Here is a 23376-nt window from a genome sequence, read left to right as displayed (position 1 = left end):
ATTATTTTGTTTTTTTGCACAATACTTCTGTACAGTGTTGCAGCACTTTTGTCCACTGGGGCCGAATTTTTGAAGCACGTCCGTAAACTCAGCCTTCACTATTCTAAGTGATGGGCCGTGGTTTCTTCTAAAACTTGGGAAATGCTGCTTAACTGTCTGAATTCTTTAATGTTTGTTGGGTCATGCCTACTACAGAAAATGGGTATTAGCTCCATTTTACTTTCCCTTTTTCTGAACCATCTTGCTGTTTTTCCTTTCACTTTATTCCTTCTTAGACTGGTTGGGTTCCCTGTTTTCTGAACAGAAATATAAAGGATTTTCATGACCTATTTGTGGAGCAGATATAGAAACCCAACTAGTCAAAGAAAGAGCAAAGTAAAATCATAAACATTCCTATGTACTCTGGAAAACAGGAAGGGATGCAGTCTATATTTGCTCATGATAAATTTAGGTATGCTTCTGCCCACGTATATATCCTTGTGTATGAAATTGCAATCAGATGCATGCTGAAGAAGGGAGAGCTTAAGTTTCCTGAAAGCTTCATGATAAATACAGTGGTGGAAAAAAAAAACTGCATCGCCTGTGAATTTTGCAAATAATCTGTTTTGCACTGCATTGTGGGTTGCAGAAATGTTCGAAATGCATTTGTTAGATGGGATATATATCTTTGTGAATGAAATTCAATAAAAAGACTCCACCTGATATACCTAATTACCATAAATATCTTCCCAAAGGGTAAAAATGTGCAATTAATGGGAATATGAAGAATCATGCAAATGGCAATCATGGCAACCAAACATACATTTTATTGCATTTACGTGTGCTAACTGAAATGACAAGCTAACATAATAGTATCATGTACTGTAAATCAGCAAAATAAGTCCTCAATATTTTGTTGTTCCTTTTCGAGCTGCAATTACAGCCTTGCATAGAATTAATCAGCTTCTGGATATATACGGTTGCCCAGTTTTGTGGTACCACACATAATGCTCTCCTGCAGCTGAATCTTGTTGGCTTCTTCTGAGCAATTTTAGACGACATTATGTACCAGCAATTTTTAATAGGGTTCAAATGTGGACTGTTGCTGGGCCAGTCCAACACTGTAATGGCAGCATTTCTGATGTATGACTGCACCTTAAGGGAGAAAAATGAGAGAAAACATGGTGTAAGTATGTTTTAAGCCTTGAGACAAGACAAACTCATCATTAAATCAGCATAAAACTTACTAATTTTGCTGTGTGGCAAGGTGCTGAGTCCTGTTGAAAAATGCAGTTTTGGATGTCTGTATGATTGCTAATATGGGTTTCAGGCACTCCTCCAAGATAGCAGTGTAGGTTTCTGCATTCACCGTTCCGTTAATAAACTTAATTTGTCTCACCCCCTTTGCTTTTATGCATCCCCAAGCCATCTCACTGGCAGAGAACTTTACAGTGGGTGTTATGTAGTCAGGATGGTATGCCTCAGATTTTCGTCTTCTGACATATTGCTTCCCATCTGAACCATGCAGGTTGAATTTCGATTTGTCAGAAAAGATGATGGTGTCCCATTGCTCTTTTGTCCATGAAACATGTTTTAACCCAAGCAAGTTGCTTCTTCCTCATTTGTTGGGTCAACAAAGGCTTCTTTTTGGGCTGATAGGCATGCAGACCACATTCCGAAAGCCATCTTTGGATAGTTTGTGCATTTGTTTCAACACCAGAAGCCATCTCAAAGTCCAGCTTTAGATAAGAATCACTAGCATGGCATTTACAAAGGCATAAGGTGCCTCCGTAGCCAGGTGGGAAGGAGCAGCAGTGCGTAGCACACGCTTCTTGATTAGACCGGGGTTCGAGCCCGTCACCACCAAATATGGAGGATGCGGAAAGGTCAGGGAATGACCACCGCATATCCCGGAGCAATATGGCCTTAGTTGCTAATGCTCCTAAAAAACAAAACAAAGGCATAGCCATTTCAAATATTGATCTTAAGAAGGCATAGTCACTCTCTTACGGCCTGATCCAGGTCTTCTCTTCACATCACCGGTTTCACACTTTAATTTCAGCACAAGGGATACTGTTGACTGGTGACAGCCTATTTTATTGGCAATAGCACATGTAGAAAGCCCTTCCTGGGACAGAGCAACAGCTACACTTGTTTTTTCTTGGTGTCAACTGAACGTATGGAGCCATGCTTACACCTCTGCAAAACAGGATACTAATGAGCATGTATACCCTTCCAACACCGTATTTATAAAATGGCTGATGCAACACCTTGAAATTACTGTCTGGTGCAATAGAAGCTTTATCTGATGCAATACCTTTGCTTTGCAACAAACACAGACTGTAATCAAACAATATCATATATATTTTACTACAAATGTTACTTTTTTTTAAGGTGATACAGTTTTTTTTGTCCGCCACTATTTATAAGTTAGTACTATAGTCAGTCCTCGTATAACCCATGTTTACACTACACGAATTCGATCATACACAATTTATAAATAGGGGAACGATATCGTATATAACACGAACCGAATTCACTTATGCACGATTCACCTTTGTGTTTACAAGAAATGGCAGTCGGACGCAGAATCACCCCAACTGAACGCAACATGATAGGAATGAAGAGAAGATTTTGAAAATGTATTTGTTTTTTTATATCAGTGAAGGGGACACACATTTCACCATAATAAGGTAAAAACCCACACAATTCCAGCTATCGGTATTATCACGAATGCAATTAGATCGAGTTTACCACCCATTTATAACAGATTCCAGTAGCAGGAACGCAACTGGAAATTGTTTTTATTGTTTTATGTTAGTAACTACCAGAAATGTGCTTTAGTAAAATGTGAGCTAGTGAGGTGTTAATAGCGTTGTCTCTGCCTTTACAGTGTTGTTTATTCAGTTGCTACATGCTCACAGCTTTGTTTGTGTATCAAGCTTGCCTCCTCATTTTGTAATTGTGCCTTTATTTCCTAAAAATGAGTAAAATACTTAAAAGGAAGCATTGGTGAAGACACTACAGATTCAGAGAGAAAAAGAAAAGCAATATCGATAGAGGCAGACTGTGTCAAAAATTCTTACCTGGGAAAATTTGTAGTGGCCTCATACTAGCGTTTATGGCCAAAATCACACCGTCCTCCAGCCCACCAGGGTTTTCCCGGTAAGGCTTATGGCCAGTCCGCCTCTGTTGATAGAGAAAAAAAATATATGAAATTGTGAAACGCTTTGAGCGAAATGAAAGACCATGTGATGTTGCACGTGCTATAGGCCTAAATGAGGCAATGCCAAGAATTAGAAAGAATGCAGAGAAAATAAAAACAACTTTCATAGCAGGAACAACTCAAAGTGTAATTAAAATCCATTAGATTAAGACACAAATAATTGGAAGAGATGGAACAGCTGTCATTTGTTTGGATAGAAAATCAAACAAAAAACAAGTTTGCTTACGATAGAAGCAAAAGAATTAGCAATATTTTATTATGTAATAAATAGTCGTAATAAAATACATAAGTATTTTATTACAATTATTTATTGTGTTTGGTAATGTTTTGATTACAAATGTGTATTCAATCTTGGGTGGTCGGCACCTAACCCTATTTTTCCCATAGGGCCTGTTTATATTGCACGATTTTGCATTGCATGAGGGTTTTCAGGAACACAACTATCGTGCTATACGAGGACTGTCTGTATATCCATACCCTCTAACTTTTAGAAATCAGAACAGATATGCATTCAAACCAAAGTGCATGGGAATTACCAAAGTATGGTAAATATAATAAATGCAGTACAGGTAGAACGTCAGTTATCCAGAATAATTTGAAAGGCTGATTTTTCTTTTTTTTTCATTAATGGTATTATTTGAGACAAATGTTTATTATGTTATGAGAGTATTTCTGTCTGTTTTTTTCAATTGTATATCTGGTGAAATGTTGGATTAGGACAAATGGGTTTTCTCATACATAATGAGTGATAGTTTATTTGTCATAATGAGTGATAGTTTATTAGTCATTTGCTTCTGTGAACCCAATTTTCCTTTACATATTTTGTTCTCTTCATTTCATATTATGTTTAGTTTATCTCCAGATTTGGTAAGAATAACATTGACCCAAAACTGTGCAATTGGTTATTTTTCTCAGTTTTTTTAATGGTAAAATGTCAACAAAAAGAAACAGCACTGAAATGGGTAGAGAACCAGGAAGAATGTGATACAATCAAATTGATATTATTGAGGAATTGGAGACATTCCGCAGCAAAAAAAAAGTTCACAACAAACGAAACGAAAAATGATTGAGCATTATTTAAAAAAATTACTTGAAATTTTTTTCCACTTAAATTTGCAGTAAAATACCTATCCGAATATACATTCACACAATTACATAATTATGTGAATTTTTATATATGTTTATTATTATTTTTAATTAAATAATTTAATTTTTTTTTCACACTATTTAAAGTCGTTTTCTTTTACCATAATATATTATAACAAAATATCATTATAACAGAATATTAAATTCTGATATAATGATAATATCAATTTAATTTTACCATACATTCGATTATCCGGAAAATTTTGCTATCTGGAAGAGGTTTGACTTTAATTATTCCAAATAACTGACGCTCTACTGTATATTCTGGCATATAAGTTGACCTTTGAAACAAAAAACATCTGAAATTTTTATGTCAAATATAAAATCCTTGAATTGAATTAAAGGCATATACTTGGAGTTAGAAAGACATATATTAATACCAATATATTTATAGTTTATTACATGTATTTTTCACAAATATTATTTTTATATTTGAGATGTGGCCTGACCACTGCCTTTTACATTGTGTAGTTGATTGTCAAGTAGCACTGGGGTCACCCCCCAACTCCATGTTTGTATATGCTGTGCCATAGGTACTCGAAAGGCCACAGATAGTGTGAGTTTTAGTGTTGGTTTGCTTAGTGTAATGTTTGGTTGTGTCAGTCTTTTGTTCCTCCTGCCATTTAGCTGCAGGGCTCCTAGTGGTACACCATGTTGCCTGTCTTCTGCCCCAGGGAGGCAAGTCAAGTGTAGTAGAGAATAGAAAGGTCTCTGGCTGGGGTGAACCCTGGACAACACCCGAGCTTGCCAGTGAGAGCCCCAGAAAAAAAGTGTGTGGGGGGGGGGGTAATAAGATGAGACGGAGAGGAACAGATGAAGATAAAGAAGGTGACTGATAGGAAAACTTTCCACCTGGAAATAGAAAGTTAGAGATAGAGGGGCACCCCTTGTGGAGGGAGCCCATCCTCCACAGGGGAACTGTTAAGAGCAGGAAAAGATTGGTGGTGGTAAAGTGCACGAGGTGAAAAGGTGGGGAAGGGAGACAGGAATTGTAGGGGATTAAAGCCATAAGGCCAAGGTGTCCTATGTGGGGGGGAGGAGATTGCACTGTGGACATGCAGTGCTTCTCTGTTGATAATCCCACACTGGCCAGCTGAAGCTGGTGAAAATCCCACATCATGCCTCAGAAGAGGGGATATGATGTCAGCAGGGCAGGGGGTTTCCTGGAGGTTGCCTACACCATGGTCTATGAGGAGCATGTTAGAACAATACATACTCTTTGCGCATTCAGTCCAATTGCACACCTGTCATACTTTTTAATATATGTATTTAGGGACAGACTGAATAGTAGTACATAACATAACCCACTCACATATTTATCATCAGACAGATAGCAGGATGTCACCTAAATATAACAACTACCAAGACAATGTTTTTTTTTTATATATACTAATCGCAAACATTCATTTGGTCACTGCATAGTTTATGCATGTGACCTGGCATTCGCTCAATTTTATACAATTTAACCTGCACAAGTAGAATATTTAATTAAATTAAATATTCTACTTGTGCAGGTGAATATTTAATTTAATATTCTACTTGTGCAGGTGAATATTTAATTTAATTAATTAATTTTTTTTTAAAATATATATACATATTCAGGGTACAACTGTTAATACTTACTTTAAGGACATTCTCATTTGTTCCCCCATTTTCACACACTTAGCCCTCTCAGTACAATAGGACAGCGTGCACAATTTTTTTTTTTTTTTGTAGGTTAAGTGGACTCATTTCCTACCTGGCACAAGACACACATTAACTAATACATACGTACCTACCTACATTCACTCACATATATATACACATTTACTCCTAATTTGCATACATACTAATACAACATATGTGCACATTCACACACACAAAACCCTCCCACATCTCTTCCATCATGCAGTATGATTGATGTCTTTCGAGGTTATGATGAACACCCGAACGAGATCCAAACGTCCTTACATTTCAAGGGTACAGCTCTAAAACAGTGTTTGCAGGCCGGCCGCTAGTTAGTACACTGGACCAAATCTATTGGTAACTCTATAGGAGGCTTCCGGATCAGCTAGTGTATAATCTTGCTGCCTCTACTCTGCTAGATAGTGACTGGAGGGCGTCCGAGTAGTGTGTATGTGGGAGCATTGTCGAGGCCATGTTGTCAAGGATCTGGGTATACTCTTACCATGTGTATGTCATATCCAAAAATTTCATTACTTCATACAGCATACTTGTCCCCCCCCCCCAACTTTTTCTTACTATTGAATACACCATGAATTGTCAAACTAATAGAGCAAACTTATCTGCAAAAAGATCTAAACCTCCCATTTCCTAGTTCATTTCACAAATATACAAATATCTCAGTTATGTCCATTTCCACTTAGTCTGCCAAACCCCATGTACTTTTTCTGAAAGAATCTCAGTTGCCCAAATTACTCTCTGTGTGATTCCTTTTGCCTCAGAGATCCAAAAGATTTGTGCATATGTCCGTTCCGATATTCCCTATCAGAGACTTAGTAATTTGGATTCTCCTCTTTTTCAATCTTCTCTGGCTTAAAATCTCTACCTCATTCTGTCAAATTCATATGTTGTCTCTACCATTCTCCAAACTCCACTAATCACTTGGAAATTTTTACTTCATCTCTTTGCAACTTGACTTTCCTCCAGTCAAACTTTCCTAACAGTGAGATAATTTTCCTTGGTGATTTTAATGTTCACAACTCCGGCTGGCTTCCGCTTTCTAGTAACACAGAGCCAGCTGGTCGAGATACTGAGGCTTTTGCAATTACTAATGACCTCGCACAAATTGTTCATTTACCTACCAGAATACTAGACAATCCTAACCATACAGCCAACACGCTTGATCTTTTTCTCACAAACAACCCTTCTAAGTAAACTGTCAAAGTGAATGATCCTTTAGGCACCTCAGATTACAAATTGGTGATTCTCTTCTCCAACAGAGCCTTTATCCCATGGCTGTTCCCAACCTCGTGTTGTTTGGCATTACAAAAATACAGGTGACCCCGCTTAGCGCTGATAATTCGTTCCCGAAAAACAGAGCGCTAAGCGAGCGCCGCATTCCCTTAAGGTAACATATTTGTAAGTTGCCGTCGGTGCCATAGTATATATCCTAATCAATAATAAACGGTAGTGAAAAGATGCACAAATGCCGGTCAGAATATTTAATATTCAAATATTTGTACATATAAAATATTCTGCATTACATACGTATATAATTAAGTGGTAACTACTTACATATCAAAATTAAACTTAAAATTCCAATTAAAATCATTAGGCATTCGTTTCCATAAAAGTCCTGCTTCATCTATGTTAAAAACTTGAGAAGTATAACACACAATACCCCTCTTCAATAATTTTAACAAGTTCTTTTTTGAAAGTTTCAGCTCCTTGATCTCCACTTGCGGCTTCTCCCTGGATTTTAAATCTATTCAACCAGTTTTAAATGGTTCCACAGTTTTTTTTTTGTTTGTTTTTTTTTAGGTGAGTTTTCTTCAGATCATCATATTGGCTAATCTCTTTTTCTCTCTCTCTCTCTCTCTTTTTTTTTTTTTATAATATTTAACTTAACTGAATTCTGCATTGGATATTATCTTCAATAAAATTAGTTAGTCTTTCCATTTCAATCCTAATAGCCGGCCTAGCCCTAGTTGCTTGCAGTGGAACAGCTATCTTTCCCTCTGCTAAAATTAATTCTTTATTTTTTCATAATTGTTCTTACAGTTAAACTTGCAAGTCCTAAATTATGGCACACATCCGCTTGTCATTGACCGGAATCGATTTGCTTCGAAACATCTAATTTAATTTTCAAATTCAGTCATTTTCTTACATTTATAGTCTTTGTACTGCGCCCAGACGTTGTTGCCTTTTCATTTTCATCGGCCATTATTAACTCTTCGAAAATGTAACTGCTTTGGTGGCATTAATTACGATACAATGTTCGAGTAAACTGTCCGTTATGCACGATGTCTAATACTGTACAGAGTGATGACTAGTCTTCGAATAAATGCATATAATGCTAATATTACAAGCAATATACTTGATCATTTTCTAAAATGTTGATCTCAGAACTACGTAACAAGTCATTGTACTGCAATTAATTTAGCATGCGAGAAAATTTCACTGAGCGTGGGAAAATTTCTCAAGTCGGCGTGGGAAACGTTTTAATACTGTTTTTCTATTCATTTTCAAGCTATTGACTCCAAATGAAACGATTTTGTTAAATATGCCAAAAATGCAATCTGTAAAAGAGCGTTATAGTGATCTGTGACAGCATTATAGTCAGATACGGGTTATAATATAAGAACAGCGTATAGCAAATCAACGTAAAGCGAACCGTGTTATAAGGGGGCCTGCTGTACATGCAAAATGGGATGACCCGTGTGATTTATTTTCCTTGGTCGGATTACTGTTTCAAAACTTCTGATGTCAATGTTTGCTCAGATCGTGTCAGTGAAATTATTCTTGTAGGAATGGAATCCTTTATTCCACACTCCACTTTAAAATGTCGTCCTTTATCTAAACCTTGGTTTTCCAATAACTGTGCTAAGGCCGTTCAAGAGAAGAATGTTGCATATCGTAATTGGCTTGTTTCCAATTCTTCAGTTTCATTTTCTGCCTACACCAGAGCTCGCCACAATAGTAAAGCAGTTATTAATCAGTCAAAACTAGATTTTGAACAGGCTAAGAGTAGAAAACTTGCTTCTTGCCCTAATGGTAGCTGAGCATTCTGGTCTCTTGCCAAAGCTATTGGCCGCAACTTTTGCCCATCTCTGCTCCCACCTCTGTCAAAACCAGATGGTTCTATTGTCACTTCAGCCAAGGATAAAGCTGACCCGCTAGAATCCCATTTTTCTTTGAAATTGTGTATTAATGGTCTTGGTAAAACACCTCCCACCATTCCAGCATACTATAACAATAGTGGCAGAAGTCGAATGTGGTTTCTGAAGCAATTATAAACAATAAGTAACAAACAGATTCACCAACATAATCAGAAATAATAATTTCACTTCTAATTTTAAATCAAAACTTAAATGCAACAATACTACCATGCTACCAGTTTTACATTATATGTTGTATTAGGCATATACCCTTATGCACAAAAGTTAAAAGTTAATTATAATATATAAAATTATCCACCTAATGCCAATCTATGTGATTTGAACTTTCAAGCTGCCTACTTACCACAATCAAAAACACCTTTAGAATTCCTCTACCACTCACTATAATACTATAACAATGGTGTCAAAATTCAGTTTGTAATTATTTTTAATTATTTTTATTTTTATTTGTAATTATATTCCTTATAATGATGATAATAATATTTAATATATATTTTTTAAAGTAATATAGAGTATTTTCAGTTAACCAGCCTTTGTCATGTTTTTATTAATATGAAATTCATCTTTTGTCATATCACAAAATCGTTATTAAATAATCTCAAATTGATTTATTTTTTTTTTTTTATTCCATACAGGGGTGGAACAAAAGCATGATGCTGAACCAACTGAAGAAAGCAGGGGTATTCCAAATACTCAAGAAGGCAAAAAACTTGCAGAGTGTAGGAAGTCAATCCAACAAAAATTAGATCAGGCAACAGATCTCTTGCAAGATTTGGCAAAAGCCCAAAATGAGAGGCTGAGCAATGATCCTCCCCTCCATCTTTCTCATATACAAGGACCAACAGCTGTCGAACATGAACTAGGTATTAAAATTTCCTTTTTTTATTTTTTAAATATCATTCCTCTTCAATTAATTTTTCAAATCAAGTGTGTGGATGAAGACATGGTAGATCCCCATTAGTCTAAAACCACTTCACTCTGAACAAATTACTTGTTAAAATAGCTTTGGCAGCAAAATTAAATTAAAAGTTATTTCCAAAATTAAATATAGGTAGATATTGGAATAGTATAAAATATAAAACCACTAAAATGCAGCTTAGCTTGCTAAACACTTCTTTATCAACTCTTTTTTTAATAGCCCTATATTTGGCACTTTATTTAGTCTGCAGAAAACTGTGCAGACTACCTCAAGATTACATCAGTATTGAAGAAGAAAAATGGGGACAAGTGGAAAATGAGAAGGTAGTAAAAAGAAAAATGGGAGGGTGCAGAATAAATAGAATGCCAGCAATCATCATACTGTAACTGGCCTCCATAATAGGATGTATGCATGTTGCCTAATTCTTTCTTTTATCCTGCTAATTATTAATTACTGGAATAAATTACCACCATGGGTAGTTGAGGTTTGACAGCTTAGGGAAATTCCAAGATCGGCTGGATAGATGCCTACGTGAGGATGGAGCCAAATGGGTAGTTTATTTTTTAATTAATTATTATTATTTTTTTTTTCCTGCTGCAGCAAAAGCATAGTGCTTCCTTGTACCATATAGCTAATACTAATTATACTAATTCCAATTTATATTGGGACTGGAAGTAAGAATCTATAGGGATTTAAGCCAATAATGATGCTGATTGTTTGTGAGCATGATCAGCCAGTTCAGTGTGGTGAGGATTAGGGTGACCATCTGAATACTCCCTCTTATACTCTTTCTACCTGACCCCTCTATATAACATGCTCTACAGTCTGGGTACCTAATATATTAAACCAACTCACTCTTCATAGAGAACTAAATGGAGATTTTAACACATGTTATGATGGATTGGAGTTCTGTGCCATGGAACTGGAAACCAAATATAGTAACTGTATCATCCTGGTGAGCTGTTCAGGGACACCTGGATAGTAGAAATGTATGCAATTGCAGAAAACGCAAATGTTCAATGGGAGGAGGGATGATCTGCATTATTAGATTCTGAACTTGAAGTTAAGATGATTAAGGATATACAGATAACCCTTTTCTAACACAGTAGTTTTGTTACTACAAAATCTTGTGTAATGTGAAACCATGTTATACAGGACTAAGAACCAGTACAAAAAGGGGGGTTACATTCCAAAACTAACAAAAATATGCCTTTTTTTTTTTTTTAATAACTATCGGAAACTTAATTTTTATGGTAGTAATAATTTAATATTTTAACTTTATTTTTATAATAGTATTAACTTAAGCCTTGTAAATTGCCATATTAACCCAATTTGATATGATGATAATTTTCCAAATGCTTACTTCATGTTCTGCTTTCCTGAATGAATGAAATGACATTTTGCCTAACTTTTCCAAAAGTGCAATAGGCCTGTACAATAGTAATAACTGAACAAACGTCCTACCTTACAAACTGTGATACTTATGTGTGAGATGATGTACATTCATTTAATTTTCTTCCTCTTCATCGCTGCTGAGCACAATCTCTTCTGCAGCATCTAGATTTCGTGTACCTACTGCTCTCTTTAAAAGTCACAAACTGCACTCTTCGAAGTCACAATTGGTTTTTATAGTCTCAAACAAGCACAGGTTCAATAGCACAGAATTGATATGATAATAATGATTTTCCAAATGCTTACTTCAATAGCACAGAATTGTGCTATTGAACCGCTTTAAATGATACATGAAAATCGGAAGAATATTTCCCAGTTAGTAAAATAAAAATATAAATTTACACTTACGTAGCTTAATCAAGACGTACTGTAATATGTACATACTAATTGATATGGCACCTCCGTAGCCAGGTGGGAAGGAGCAGCAGTGCGTAGCACACGCTTCTTGATTAGACCGGGGTTCGAGCCCTTCACCACCAAATACGGAGGATGCGGAAAGGTCAGGGAATGACCACCGCATATCCCGGAGCAATATGGCCTTAGTTGCTAATGCTCCTAAAAAAAAAAAACAAATAACAAATAACTAATTGATATGTCTGTTCACTGACTTTTTTTTTTGTTGTTGTTGTTCTTGTTGTAAAATGTAAAACAGTAAAAATGATAAGCAATTAATAACAAAGAACATGGCACGCACAATTTGCAACAAACACGATACGCAGTAATCAGTTTCTGAAAATTTGTTTAATTTTTTATATGATTGAATATTTCATGGAAGGGGAAACACATTTCACCATAATAACGTGAAAACCCACAGAATTCCAGCTATCGGTACTATAAGAAATACAAGAAGATAGAGTTTACTAACCTTTTATAATTGATTACACTAACAGAAAAGACCAATAAACTGCAAATTGTTTTTATTATTTTATGGTAGTGACCTCCAGAATTGTGCTTTAGAAAAATACCATGAAGGTGATAACGACTAGAAAGTCAACAGAAGGGATTCACAAAAAGGAATGGAAACATTGAAAGTTACATCTAACGTAATAGCAGGATTTTTCCAGCACAAAAGCTCAAAAATACCATGTTATACGAGATTTCAAGCAATTCTCAAACATGTTAGAGCGAAACCTTGTTATAGAGGTACCGTGTTGTGTGAGGATTTCTGGAATTTATCAGTGATTTAATATTAACTGCAAGAAATTTTTCATACTATTACTTCTCAAAGCACAGAACAATCAGCTTTTTTTTTTTTTAGAACATTGATTTTAAATGACAAATAGTTTTAAGAATTTAGAATAGTCATTTTTGAGATGACTACCTCAAAGTTGGCTTTACAGAAGATCCATTTGAAGAACCAGTATTCAGAGGAAGAGTTTGTTTTAAATTTGATATGGCAACTACAACCCAAATTGGTGAGGCATAAAGAATGGTTGGTTTTCACAATCAGATTAAAATATTCAATGATTAACTGAAGTGAACAGACATGTAGATGTTTTTTGTGAATTTTTTCAAGAGATATGGGGTGCAAAATTAAATTTGGAGTCATAAAGAACTCCAGTCCTTCTGAATATCAACTTTAATGAGAACTTATCCAAAAACTAAGTTAATATCAAAAGGCCCCATTTTTAAAGTAATTTATTTGCAAGCATTCAGATTTAAAAGAGTTTATTGAAAGATTAAACAGGGCAAAATAATTTGCAGATTCCTTAATAGCTTCAGAGAGTAAGTTTTTTGAGAGAAGGGAGGATTCAGAGGAGTCAGAAAAAATGTTTATCATTAGCATAAGAGATTACATTAGGGTAGATTTTCAAAAGGGCTAAAGAATTGTAGAGAACAGAAGTGCCGAAGGAGTTTCACCTTGTGGAATGCTAGATGAAACAATCAAAAAGATTTCCTTTCTCTGAAATCTGTTACCATCAACTGTTAAAGTTTAAGGGTTAAATACATTGGCAAGGAAATTGATATTGAGACAAGATTGTTTAGAAGAGGAAGTAAAGGAAGGTAGGCATACTGCATTAAGAGCAAAGATGATATCAGTAGAAATGGTGTCTACGTGATGTTTGTCATTAATTGGTTTTAGGGCGTAAAAATTTGTGTAAAGGAGGTTAGTTACAGTCGAACAATTGGAGATACCATAATGTGTATGGTGTATATGCATTGGGAACAGGTGGTTAGATAAGGAAAGTAATAAACTTCATTCAAGAATTGTTAAAGCAGAAGAGAAAATTGAGATGGGGTGGACATATTTAAGAGTTTTTTGATTATTGCATTTGGGAGGGAGAGATTTTGTATTGGATCAATCAAAGGGAAGGAAATTTGCCAAAGGCTGATTAAGGAAAGCATGTGAGGAAGTCTATGATATACTCACTGGCAATTTTAAGATTAAAAATGGGAAAAGAGTAAATTTTGTTTTGGGATGTTTAAGTCTGCACGGGTAGCACAGTGGTATTGTCACTGTCCTCCCCACACTGGGTGGAAAAGGCCTGGATTCGAATCCTGTCAATGACACAAGGAACTTTAAAGGGCTTTTTTTCACTCACTGGTTGAGTTAGTCGGTCTCGGGTGTAGATAGTAAGGTTTTTTCATCCAGCAAAACAGACAAATTGACCAAAAGCACATGTGCAATTTACAGACACAATACACATTGGTATGTGTAAGAAATTACTGGGTGACCCTAATATAATAGTTTAATTTGGGATTTATAAAGGAGCAAGTTTTAACTTGTTTTTAATAAAGTCATTAATTAAGATTATTTTTTATTTTTATTTTTTTTTTGTTAAAGATACAAGCCTAGATGTTAAAGAAGGCCATTGTTTGAAGAGGGGGATTTTTGTAACTATGAAATAATTTTTTCTTGGTTTTGAAGAGAGCAGGAAGATGGGGAACCACTATGCCTTTGAATGGAAAGAATGTAGAGTTTTGAGGCTGATAATTTGGAGATTGATGAAAGCCAAATCAAAAAAATAAATTAAAAATATATTTTTTATTTTATTTATTTTGTAAGAAAGAAATATATATAGGAAGCAGATTATAAAAGCTAGGAAGTTAGCTGTGCATATTTGTTGACTATTAATTCATATAACAGATTAATTATATCATGGGTGAATAAGAGTTAATAATACTTAACTACACTAGCATTTACTATAGGTAGCCCCTTGAAATTAGAGACAACTTTTTAAAACTTTTAATTTGAAATATTCAAAGGAAACCCATACATTGTGAGCAATAATTATACCTTTGTCAACTAAAGATTAACTTTTTTAAGGTTGTATTGCAAGAATCAATTTGTTCCATCCAGAACAAGAGGGAAAAGGTACTGGTCTTAAACAGTGACCAATTCAGGCTTAGAGCTTATTGAGATTGGATAATGTCTTACATTCTCCCAGGCAGGACCAATTGATTCTGACAATATGATCTTCAAAAATGAAAGGTTCATTTTTAGTTGACAGATATAATGTGATATATCTCACTTTAAAATTGAAAAGCATCCAGTTCTTATTCGTTGAATAATAATGAAGCAGCTTGTTAACTTTTCCAGATTTAGTTAAGTTTATTGTTTCAAGTATGGCTCTAAATCCACTGTCAAATGGCTCTCCCATCTTTAGTATAGAGAATATACATGCTATTGACGTACAGCGTATATAAAGAGCATGATACTAGGTGTTTTGGTTCTAGTATCAGATAGGATCGGCATCTCGAATTTTCAGTGATTTATGCCCTTGTATAGTTGAACCTACCATATCTGATAATCCTCTTATTTTATTTTTTTTTTAAAGAAAATTGGTTAAGCTAGAAAACTATCTGGAATCAAATTTAGTTTAACTAAAATAAGGCAGTTGAGATGGAAGGGAAAACTTTAAAAAGCTCTGCTATAAATAAACTTTCAATGCAGATTTCCTTGGGGTTAGGGGAAGGAGCAAAGATAAATACCACTGCTATCAAGGTAAAGTATGAGGTGAAGACACACACTCATATTTTAAATATATTTGTTATTATATTATTTTTATGCTACTTGTTTATGATTAATCATTTTGGCCTTTTTTTTACACTGTATTTGCAGAAGTTTTAAAAACAAATGAATTTTTAAAAGTAATTTTGGAACATAAATGTAGCAAGTTATATACTAAATATTAATGATAGTTGTGGGAGGCAATAAAAAACAATTAATCAACATATATAATTACCCTAGTTTTTGTAATTACACTGGATAGTCTGGTGCTTTTTACTTGGATCACATTCTCTTTATAAAAAAGGATTGCACCAGAGGAAGAAAATGCTTCTGCTTACCAAATGGTACTTTGTTGTGAGAAGTATGCTATTGGCTGAGAATTGCTGGTAAATTAACCTTTAACCAACAGCATAAATTAATTTTAGTTGTTTTTTTTCTTTTTTTTTAATACTTTAATTTAAAATCTCTCAAAAATTAAATATTTTCAAATATTTATCTGACTATTATTGTTACTTTTCTTTTAGCCGAAAAAGTTTCCAAGAAACTAACAGAACTGACAGCACAAGTAAGCTCTCCAGTAAATCTGGGCATTTTTTAAGATTTAGTATTCAAAGTCTGATTAAAAAATTGACTGTTTTTCAAAATAAAAAAATAAACATAATTAGAATACATACAACATATTTATTAGTAGTTTTCTGCAAAATAGTTTCCTCCTAATGATATACAATTGTCCAAAGGTTACTGCTACTTCTGGAAGCATCGCTAGAAGTCTTTTCAACTGCCAGTTAAGTTCTGCTGTTGGATGGTTGAAATGTCACATGAAGATAAGGTCAAGTGAATATGGAAAAATGGGTACCACAGGAATGCATTTTTGGATAAACATTCTTGAATGCGGAGTGGTGCAGTGCAAGAGCATTGACTCCCTCTTCCAATTAATTATGATTTTTATAACTTTTTCCATCAGTTGGATTAGAACCTCTTTGTAATAGGCTTGCTTTGCTGATCACGAATAAAATCGAGCCCCGCTGGTTTCGGTTGTTTTATAGGTTCAAGCATCGCACTGGTTTCCACAACGTTAAAGTATGCAATGAAGTTGTCAGTGCTGATTCTGCGGCAGCAGAGAAATTTTGTCATGTGTTTTGTAAAAAATTATTGATGAAGGTGGCTATTCAACGCAGCAAATTTTTAATGTTGACAAAACTGCTCTGTATTCGAAAAAATTGCTAGATCGCACATACATTGCCAAAGAGGAAAAGACAATGCCAAGTTTCAAAGCTTCAAAAGATAGGGAACACTCTTGCTTGTGGCTAATGCAGCATGAGATTACAGATTAAAACTACTGCTTGTGGTCATTCTGGAAATCCTCGTTCATTTAAGGGCAATGTAGCATTTTTGTGCATGTGAAGTCAGGAATGCATTGAAGGTGACCACACCCACTAAGTGATTATTCTTTTTACAAAATTATTCTTTATTTTCAGACCTTTTGAATCCTGTTATTATTAAGTTTCTTGGCCTGTGAAAAATATTTGTCAAACCACCTTGGTACATTTTTGAAAAATCAAAATCTCTTTCCATCTTTTGGAAATGATGAGGACTAATTTAAAACAAAAGAGCAGCTGATAAGTGATGGAATTGAAGTTAATTTTGCCTGCAGAAATTTTATTCCATTAATTCCCATATTCAACAATTTAGTGTTCTACAGCTTTTTTTTTTTTTTCACTAATTTTTCAAATTCAAATTTAAAAAATTCATAAAACTTAAAACATATTTATTCCTTTTATCTTACTGATTTTTACTACCATATACCTATGTCTAGATTATGCAATAGAAAAAATGATAATATTGATAATGATTGTCATGAATGACTGTATTAACACTGGTAATATTAGTTTGTACTATGCTATTAAGAAGTGTTCAGAATGATACCTCCAAAAAGTACCATATTAAATAGAAACCAAGTATTATAATCCTTTAAAAACAATGCTGTCATGAATAGCACATTGGTTATGACCACCATTTTTCACCATTTGTGTAAGGTGCCTTTATTCAATTACCATCTTGAAACGAGGAAGTAAGCTTTTCTTATGTTGCCAAGTTAATCAGTTTCAGATGAAGAATTGCATGGTTTTTATTTTGTAACCAAGTCCAAACTGACTTTACACAATTTGTACACTTAATAGAAAGATATCTTGTGGGCTTAGCTACTTTGGCACTTATTCTAAACAATCCAAACTTTCAAACTGCTTAAAATAAACATTTTAAATGTTTGGTATGGATTTCTTAATAAAACAATTAATGTGGATTAATATAGATTCCTTAAATGGTTCTTTTTTTTTTTTTTTTTGTTCTTGTGTATGTATTATTTATAATAATTAAAAATATAATGTTTAATTCTTATAAACAGAAGTCAAGTTTTACATCATTTTTTAATTTGTTATATTAGGCAACTCCAGGAACTGTTATGACAGTTGAAAGTATTCGAAAGGCTATGGGTATTACTTTTCAACCTGTTTGTACCTCTGAAGACTTAGAAGTTCTTCCTTCAACACTTAATAGCTCTTCTCAAGAAAAAGATGAAATGTCTAGATTATGCAATAGAGAAAATGGTAATATTGATAATGATTGTCAGGAAACTCCTGCACTAGTTTCATGTTCTCCTGCAGAATTAACAAGTGAAGAGCAAATACCATCTTCAGACTTAGACTCTGAATTAAGAGAGTTCTTAGAAACAGGGCCTATGTTAAGAGTGTGTGAATCTCCAACAGCTTCATGAAAATTGTACTGGCATTACGTTGTACAGTAGGCTTTTCTGTGTATATAATTATTAGTTTTATATGTACATAGATAAATATATATACACATATCTTGTAGAACTTTGATTATAAACTTCATAACTGTAAATACCAACACATCCAAAAAAGTTATGATGAGAAATGTGATTGTGAAATCTGTGTAGTTCAACTACAGTATTTGTATTTAGAATTGAATAACTAAAATATCCGTTTTAGATATTTCTTTCTCTCTCTCTCTCTCTCTCTCTCTTTGCACACACACACACACACACACTCTATTTTAAGTGTCTAAAAGAATATAGGCAAAATAAGCCAGCACCACTAACCTCAGGAAAAGTGTTTAATGTATCTTTTACTTTTTTGTATCAGTCTTATTATTATTATAAGTAGTAGTAGTAATAGAGGCATGTGATGCAGGAAAGCAAGCTTACGTAGCATCAGCAAAATAAAAAAAACAATTCCCACATCCTTTCCCTCTGAAAGTTTGCCCAGTTCCTCCTTGAATTTATTTAAACCATCAACTTCTACAACTACAGATGGAGGTTTGTTCCAGCAATCAACTACCCTCTGGCTAAAGGCAAATTTTCCACACATCTATTCTACAACTGTCCTTCCTCAATTTGAATCTATGCCCCCTCAACTGCATAATCTGAGCAAGTGGAAGAATCCCATCAGCATTGAGCTTGCTCAACCCATTCAAGGCCATATACACCTCAATCAGATCATCTTGCAGGTGCTAGTCACCAGATGCTGCAATTTGCAGAACTTAAGCTTTTCTTGGTGACAGCAACCCTTTGTTCCACTCACAAATCTCACCCTTCTCCATACTCGTTCCAGCAGCTCTACATCTTTCCTAGAATGACGCCTCCAGACTTGTAGGCAGTACTCAAGATGTGGCCTAACCATTGCCTTATACAAGGGGATAATCACTTCTTATCCCTGCTAGCAAAATTCCTATATATCATTGACAAATTCCTTGGTATCCTATAGCCTTTTTGCACTGCTCAGAAAACTTCACATCTGACTGCAAAATTATCCCCAGGTCGTTTTCATTTTCCACTACTCTGGGTGTAGTCCCACACAGTTGATATGTTATGCTGGGGTTACTGCTACCCATATGCTGCTTTGCATTAATGTTAAACTTCAGTTGCCACTTCTCAGCCCATCTGCCCAACTTTTCTAGATGCTGTTGCAATAGCACACTGCCTTTACTGCCATTAACAAACCTGCCAACCTTTGTATCATCTGCAATCTTGGACACTAAGCCTGATATACCTTCGTCACTATCAAATGACAGTGCCTGGCCACATGGCTGAATAGCAAACATTTGTAGTACTGGGTCAACATCAGGAGATCCCTCACCTGATATGCCGGACATCCAATGTACATTCTGATCCGGGCTGTCAGAATCTCTCTGACAACAGCAGACACCTCTAATATATAATGAAAGCCTGAGGTACCTCTGGCCTTGTTCTTTGTCAGAATCTTTACTTCATCCAGCATCTGATATCAAGTCACCCCACACTTGGCCAGGTTCCTCTCATAGAGCTGATAGAAGTAGTCAGTCGCTGATTTATTAATGTGAAACATCACAATTCTTGGGCATTTCCCAGGAGGCCTCTTGACCTCCAAGCCCAATTCTCTCACTTAGGGAACATTCTGCCAGTTGCACATCTTTATCAGAGGTCAGTTCAATGACAACCCTCCAATCCCTTAGTGGTCTACCAAATTATTTAAGCTTTAGAAGTACTGGTCTAATAACAACCACCAGCTTCTCCTTTATCTCTTCACTGGAAGCAAATCGATCCAATGTTTCCTTCACAATGACTGTCTTTATTTTTGGCTTAGACTCCATCTGAATCTCGTGCCTAAGTCTTTGCATGGGTTGCTTAAGTGTCAAGCAACTACACTTATTCCTCATAATCCTTACTTTCATCATGAGGCCCTTGGCTCTCTAATGCCTCTACCCTGCCATTGAGTGCCTGGCTCTCACCATGAACCTCTATGACTGTCTTCCGTATAATCCCAATATCTTAGGATTCTTCTGACCAAATACCCTTGGTATTTCATATTCTTCATCATCAGGAAGATCCAGAATCTTGTTCCTTATACTTTTAATGACCCTCAAACTGACAAAGACATCCAGAACATCATCTGTCTGTTGCAGCTTTGCCACTGTGGGCGTACTTCTCTTCGAGCACACAGTACTGTTACAACTTGAGGACTCCTTAATTGTCGTTACATCAGTCTGTTGTCTGGGCGAAGACTCCACTCGGATAGTCTTCCTCGTCTGCTCTTGTGACCTGGACCTGGTGGTCTGTCGTGAGGCTCCAGGATCCGCCTGAACTCCATTGATGTCTTGAAGAACCACGAGAGGAACATCTCTAGTCAACTGACAGTTTTCTTCCAAGACCTCAACTTCTGCCATCTGTACATTGGCAGAGGACTCAGAGGTATCTCATCTCTTCCTTGGTATCCTATAGACTAATTTAGCACTAGTATTAGTACAATACAACTAAGATGATACTTTAGCTCAAACAAAACTAATGGAGCCAAAAAATCTGCGGAATTTTGAAATATCAACCAAAAGGAAGCTCACTTAAAGATATTCCGAATGGTATACATGTATTAAAGGTATTCATTCTGAAAACTGACTGATGAAACTCAAGCTTGCCAGATAAATTGACCAAGCATTACATGGTGATCTTTTAAACTCCACATTTTTTTTTCTGTGAATTGCCCTTTTTCACCCCCCTAAAATCTTTTTGTTGATTTTAAGCCAATCGGAGGTGTTCTGATAGCAACAGAAAACTTTGCTACAAATGTGGATGCTTTGGCATTATCATGCAGAATGGAGGGTATCTAAAAGACTTCACTTTTATTCATAAAATAAAATACAGTAGAATGTCGATTATCCAAACCACCACTGTCTCCCCCCCCCCACAAAATTGCAATATCTACTTTTAGTGCACTGGTTGTTATCCTGAAATATTACTCCTGCCGCTTAATGCATTCGTTTCTGATTATTTATTCAAAGATATATGCAGTATAGCATAGAAATACTGCATATATCAAAGCTAACAAACAGTGTGTTACAGTTATGGTGTGTGTAAATGCAAGTGGATAGCATGTTTTACCATTGTTGGTGATTAGAAAATGCAAGAATCCCAGATACTTTAAAGGTGAAACTTGCCTACCGATAAGCAGAGAAAAATGCTTAGACGAATTCCAACTTTTTTTTTTTTTTTTTAGCAGATGCCAGGAACATGTGGAAGGGAAATCTGAAAAGGGCATGGCATAAACTTTGGAGTGCTGCCGTAGATACGGTCACACATGTTCAAGATTTGAATGAAGACGTGAGATTTCAAGTGATTCCCTGGTTTTCCGAGTGTGGGCAAGATGATGCAGAGGCATGGTTAAACAACGATGCAATTGATCCTGATTATCATATTTTAACCGAAGAAGAAATTGCTGCATTAGTCCAGGATGAAGAACATGCTGACTTTTTAACAAAGGCGATTTTGATGACAAAAATGAAGGGAATCGGGCCCACTCACGCAGGGGCCTTCGCTGTGCTATAAACTGCAATGGATGGTTTGAGCAACAGTCTGAATGCAGTTTTACAGAGACTGCTATTAGAGAGGATGAGAGACCTAACTGCAAAAAGAATTGCATGGTTCAAAGAAAAATTCAAGATTACATATTTTAAAAAATAAACCTTCCCAAGATTCATTATACTGTACTCTTATTTGTGTGCAATTACTTGAGTTTATTTCTTTTTATGAAAAAAAAAAAGTTTGATTTATATTTGAAACCATGAAAAACAATTTGGTAAGTTCAAAATAAATATAATATACATTGTTTCTTCAAAACGTTTTGGTTATTAAATAGTATGGTTATTACTACTGTATTTGGAAATATGAAGTATAAAAAATAATCGATTTAGGAAATGGTTTGTATATAATATATACAAACCATTTCCAAAATCAATTTTTTTTAATACTTCACATTTCAAAATACAGTAGTAATAACCGTGCATACAATAATTTATTTGTAGGTCTAATTACTTTGCTTCGTATAAACTGAGTATTCTCGTGTATGTTTGATTAACCGAACCACCCTGGTCTAAATTCGTTCGGATAATCGACGTTCTACTGTATTTAAAATAAAGCATCTTTTGCAGTTAAAACATTTGCAGAGAGTATTTTGTTTCCTTTTATTTTTTAATGGAATATTGCAGGAGTGATTCTGTATGTGATTGCTACTTCGTTGTGCTAAGTTTTTGTTTAGGAATAACAGAATAAATAATAAAATAATGTTGTTGAAAGAAAAATCATTCAAAAAAAAGTAAGCATTCATGCTGTCAATGCATTCTTCCTTTTAATTCAAGTACAGATAAAGGGAGAATCAATTTCTAGACCCTGAGATCTCCAAAAACCAGAAATCTGATCTCGAGGTTGCTGGGTCTGGATTACACCTGTGTTGCTTTGTATCGTGCTGTAGAAATTTGAGTACTGTATTATGAGAAAATTACAAATGTCATTCTGCCAGTTTCAGGCTCAATCAGTCCCATCTGATCTAATTAGCAACTAGATTAGAATTATTTGCCTATGTAGAAGTAACTTATGCATCGCACGTGTGTCTTTGTTGGGAGAAAAAAACTCCACACCTGGATTTTGCCAACATTAAAGATGGACACCATGAACCTTTCTGGCATTGAAGAAGTAGATAGTTTAAATTTAAGGACACAATAGATAAATTAGAGGGGAGCGACCGATAGGAGTGGATGTTTCTTTTTTGTTTTTTGTTTTTTTTTTTTTGACATGCCGTACAGGCATGCTGCTGTGCGTAATTTGCGACAATGCTAATATAATCTTTTCTTCTGTAATCGATCTTATTTCACTGTCACTGATTTCGTGCTTCTAGGCTTCACTTCCATAGTTTCCCTCACTGTGAAGGGCCATTTGTCAATAAATATACAAAGTACCTATTCATTAGCTGGGTTATCAATGACCTCACACTTATTACTGGAGTTGCTGACTCAGTTCTTTCTTTGTATTTGCATACAA

At 35.2% G+C, this 23376-nt stretch overlaps 2 protein-coding genes across 5 annotated transcripts in view; both read left to right on the top strand.

The window, feature by feature from the left end:
- The window catches only part of Brd7-9 (Bromodomain containing 7/9), a 143040-nt gene extending 124623 nt beyond the window's left edge, over nucleotides 1-18417 (top strand). For all 4 annotated transcript variants that reach the window (XM_090368880.1, XM_090368879.1, XM_090368878.1 and 1 more), the window contains exons 13-15: nucleotides 9828-10055; nucleotides 16040-16080; nucleotides 17959-18417. In XM_090368880.1, the coding sequence (XP_090225006.1) occupies nucleotides 9828-10055; nucleotides 16040-16080; nucleotides 17959-18288 (599 nt within the window). In that variant the 3' untranslated portion in view covers nucleotides 18289-18417. The remainder of the gene's footprint in view (nucleotides 1-9827; nucleotides 10056-16039; nucleotides 16081-17958) is intronic.
- Nucleotides 18418-21573: 3156 nt separating this feature from the next.
- Nucleotides 21574-23376, top strand: part of LOC150089878 (D-lactate dehydrogenase, mitochondrial-like) — a 101058-nt gene continuing 99255 nt past the window's right edge. Inside the window, exon 1 of the mRNA XM_090390119.1 lies at nucleotides 21574-21822. Within this exon, the coding sequence (XP_090246245.1) occupies nucleotides 21574-21822 (249 nt within the window). The remainder of the gene's footprint in view (nucleotides 21823-23376) is intronic.

This window comes from Mastigoproctus giganteus, chromosome 2, assembly GCF_048544385.1.
Source record: "Mastigoproctus giganteus isolate SK-2022 chromosome 2, ASM4854438v1, whole genome shotgun sequence".
NCBI lineage: Eukaryota > Metazoa > Arthropoda > Arachnida > Uropygi > Thelyphonidae > Mastigoproctus > Mastigoproctus giganteus.
This window is presented reverse-complemented; position numbering and strand designations above follow the sequence as displayed.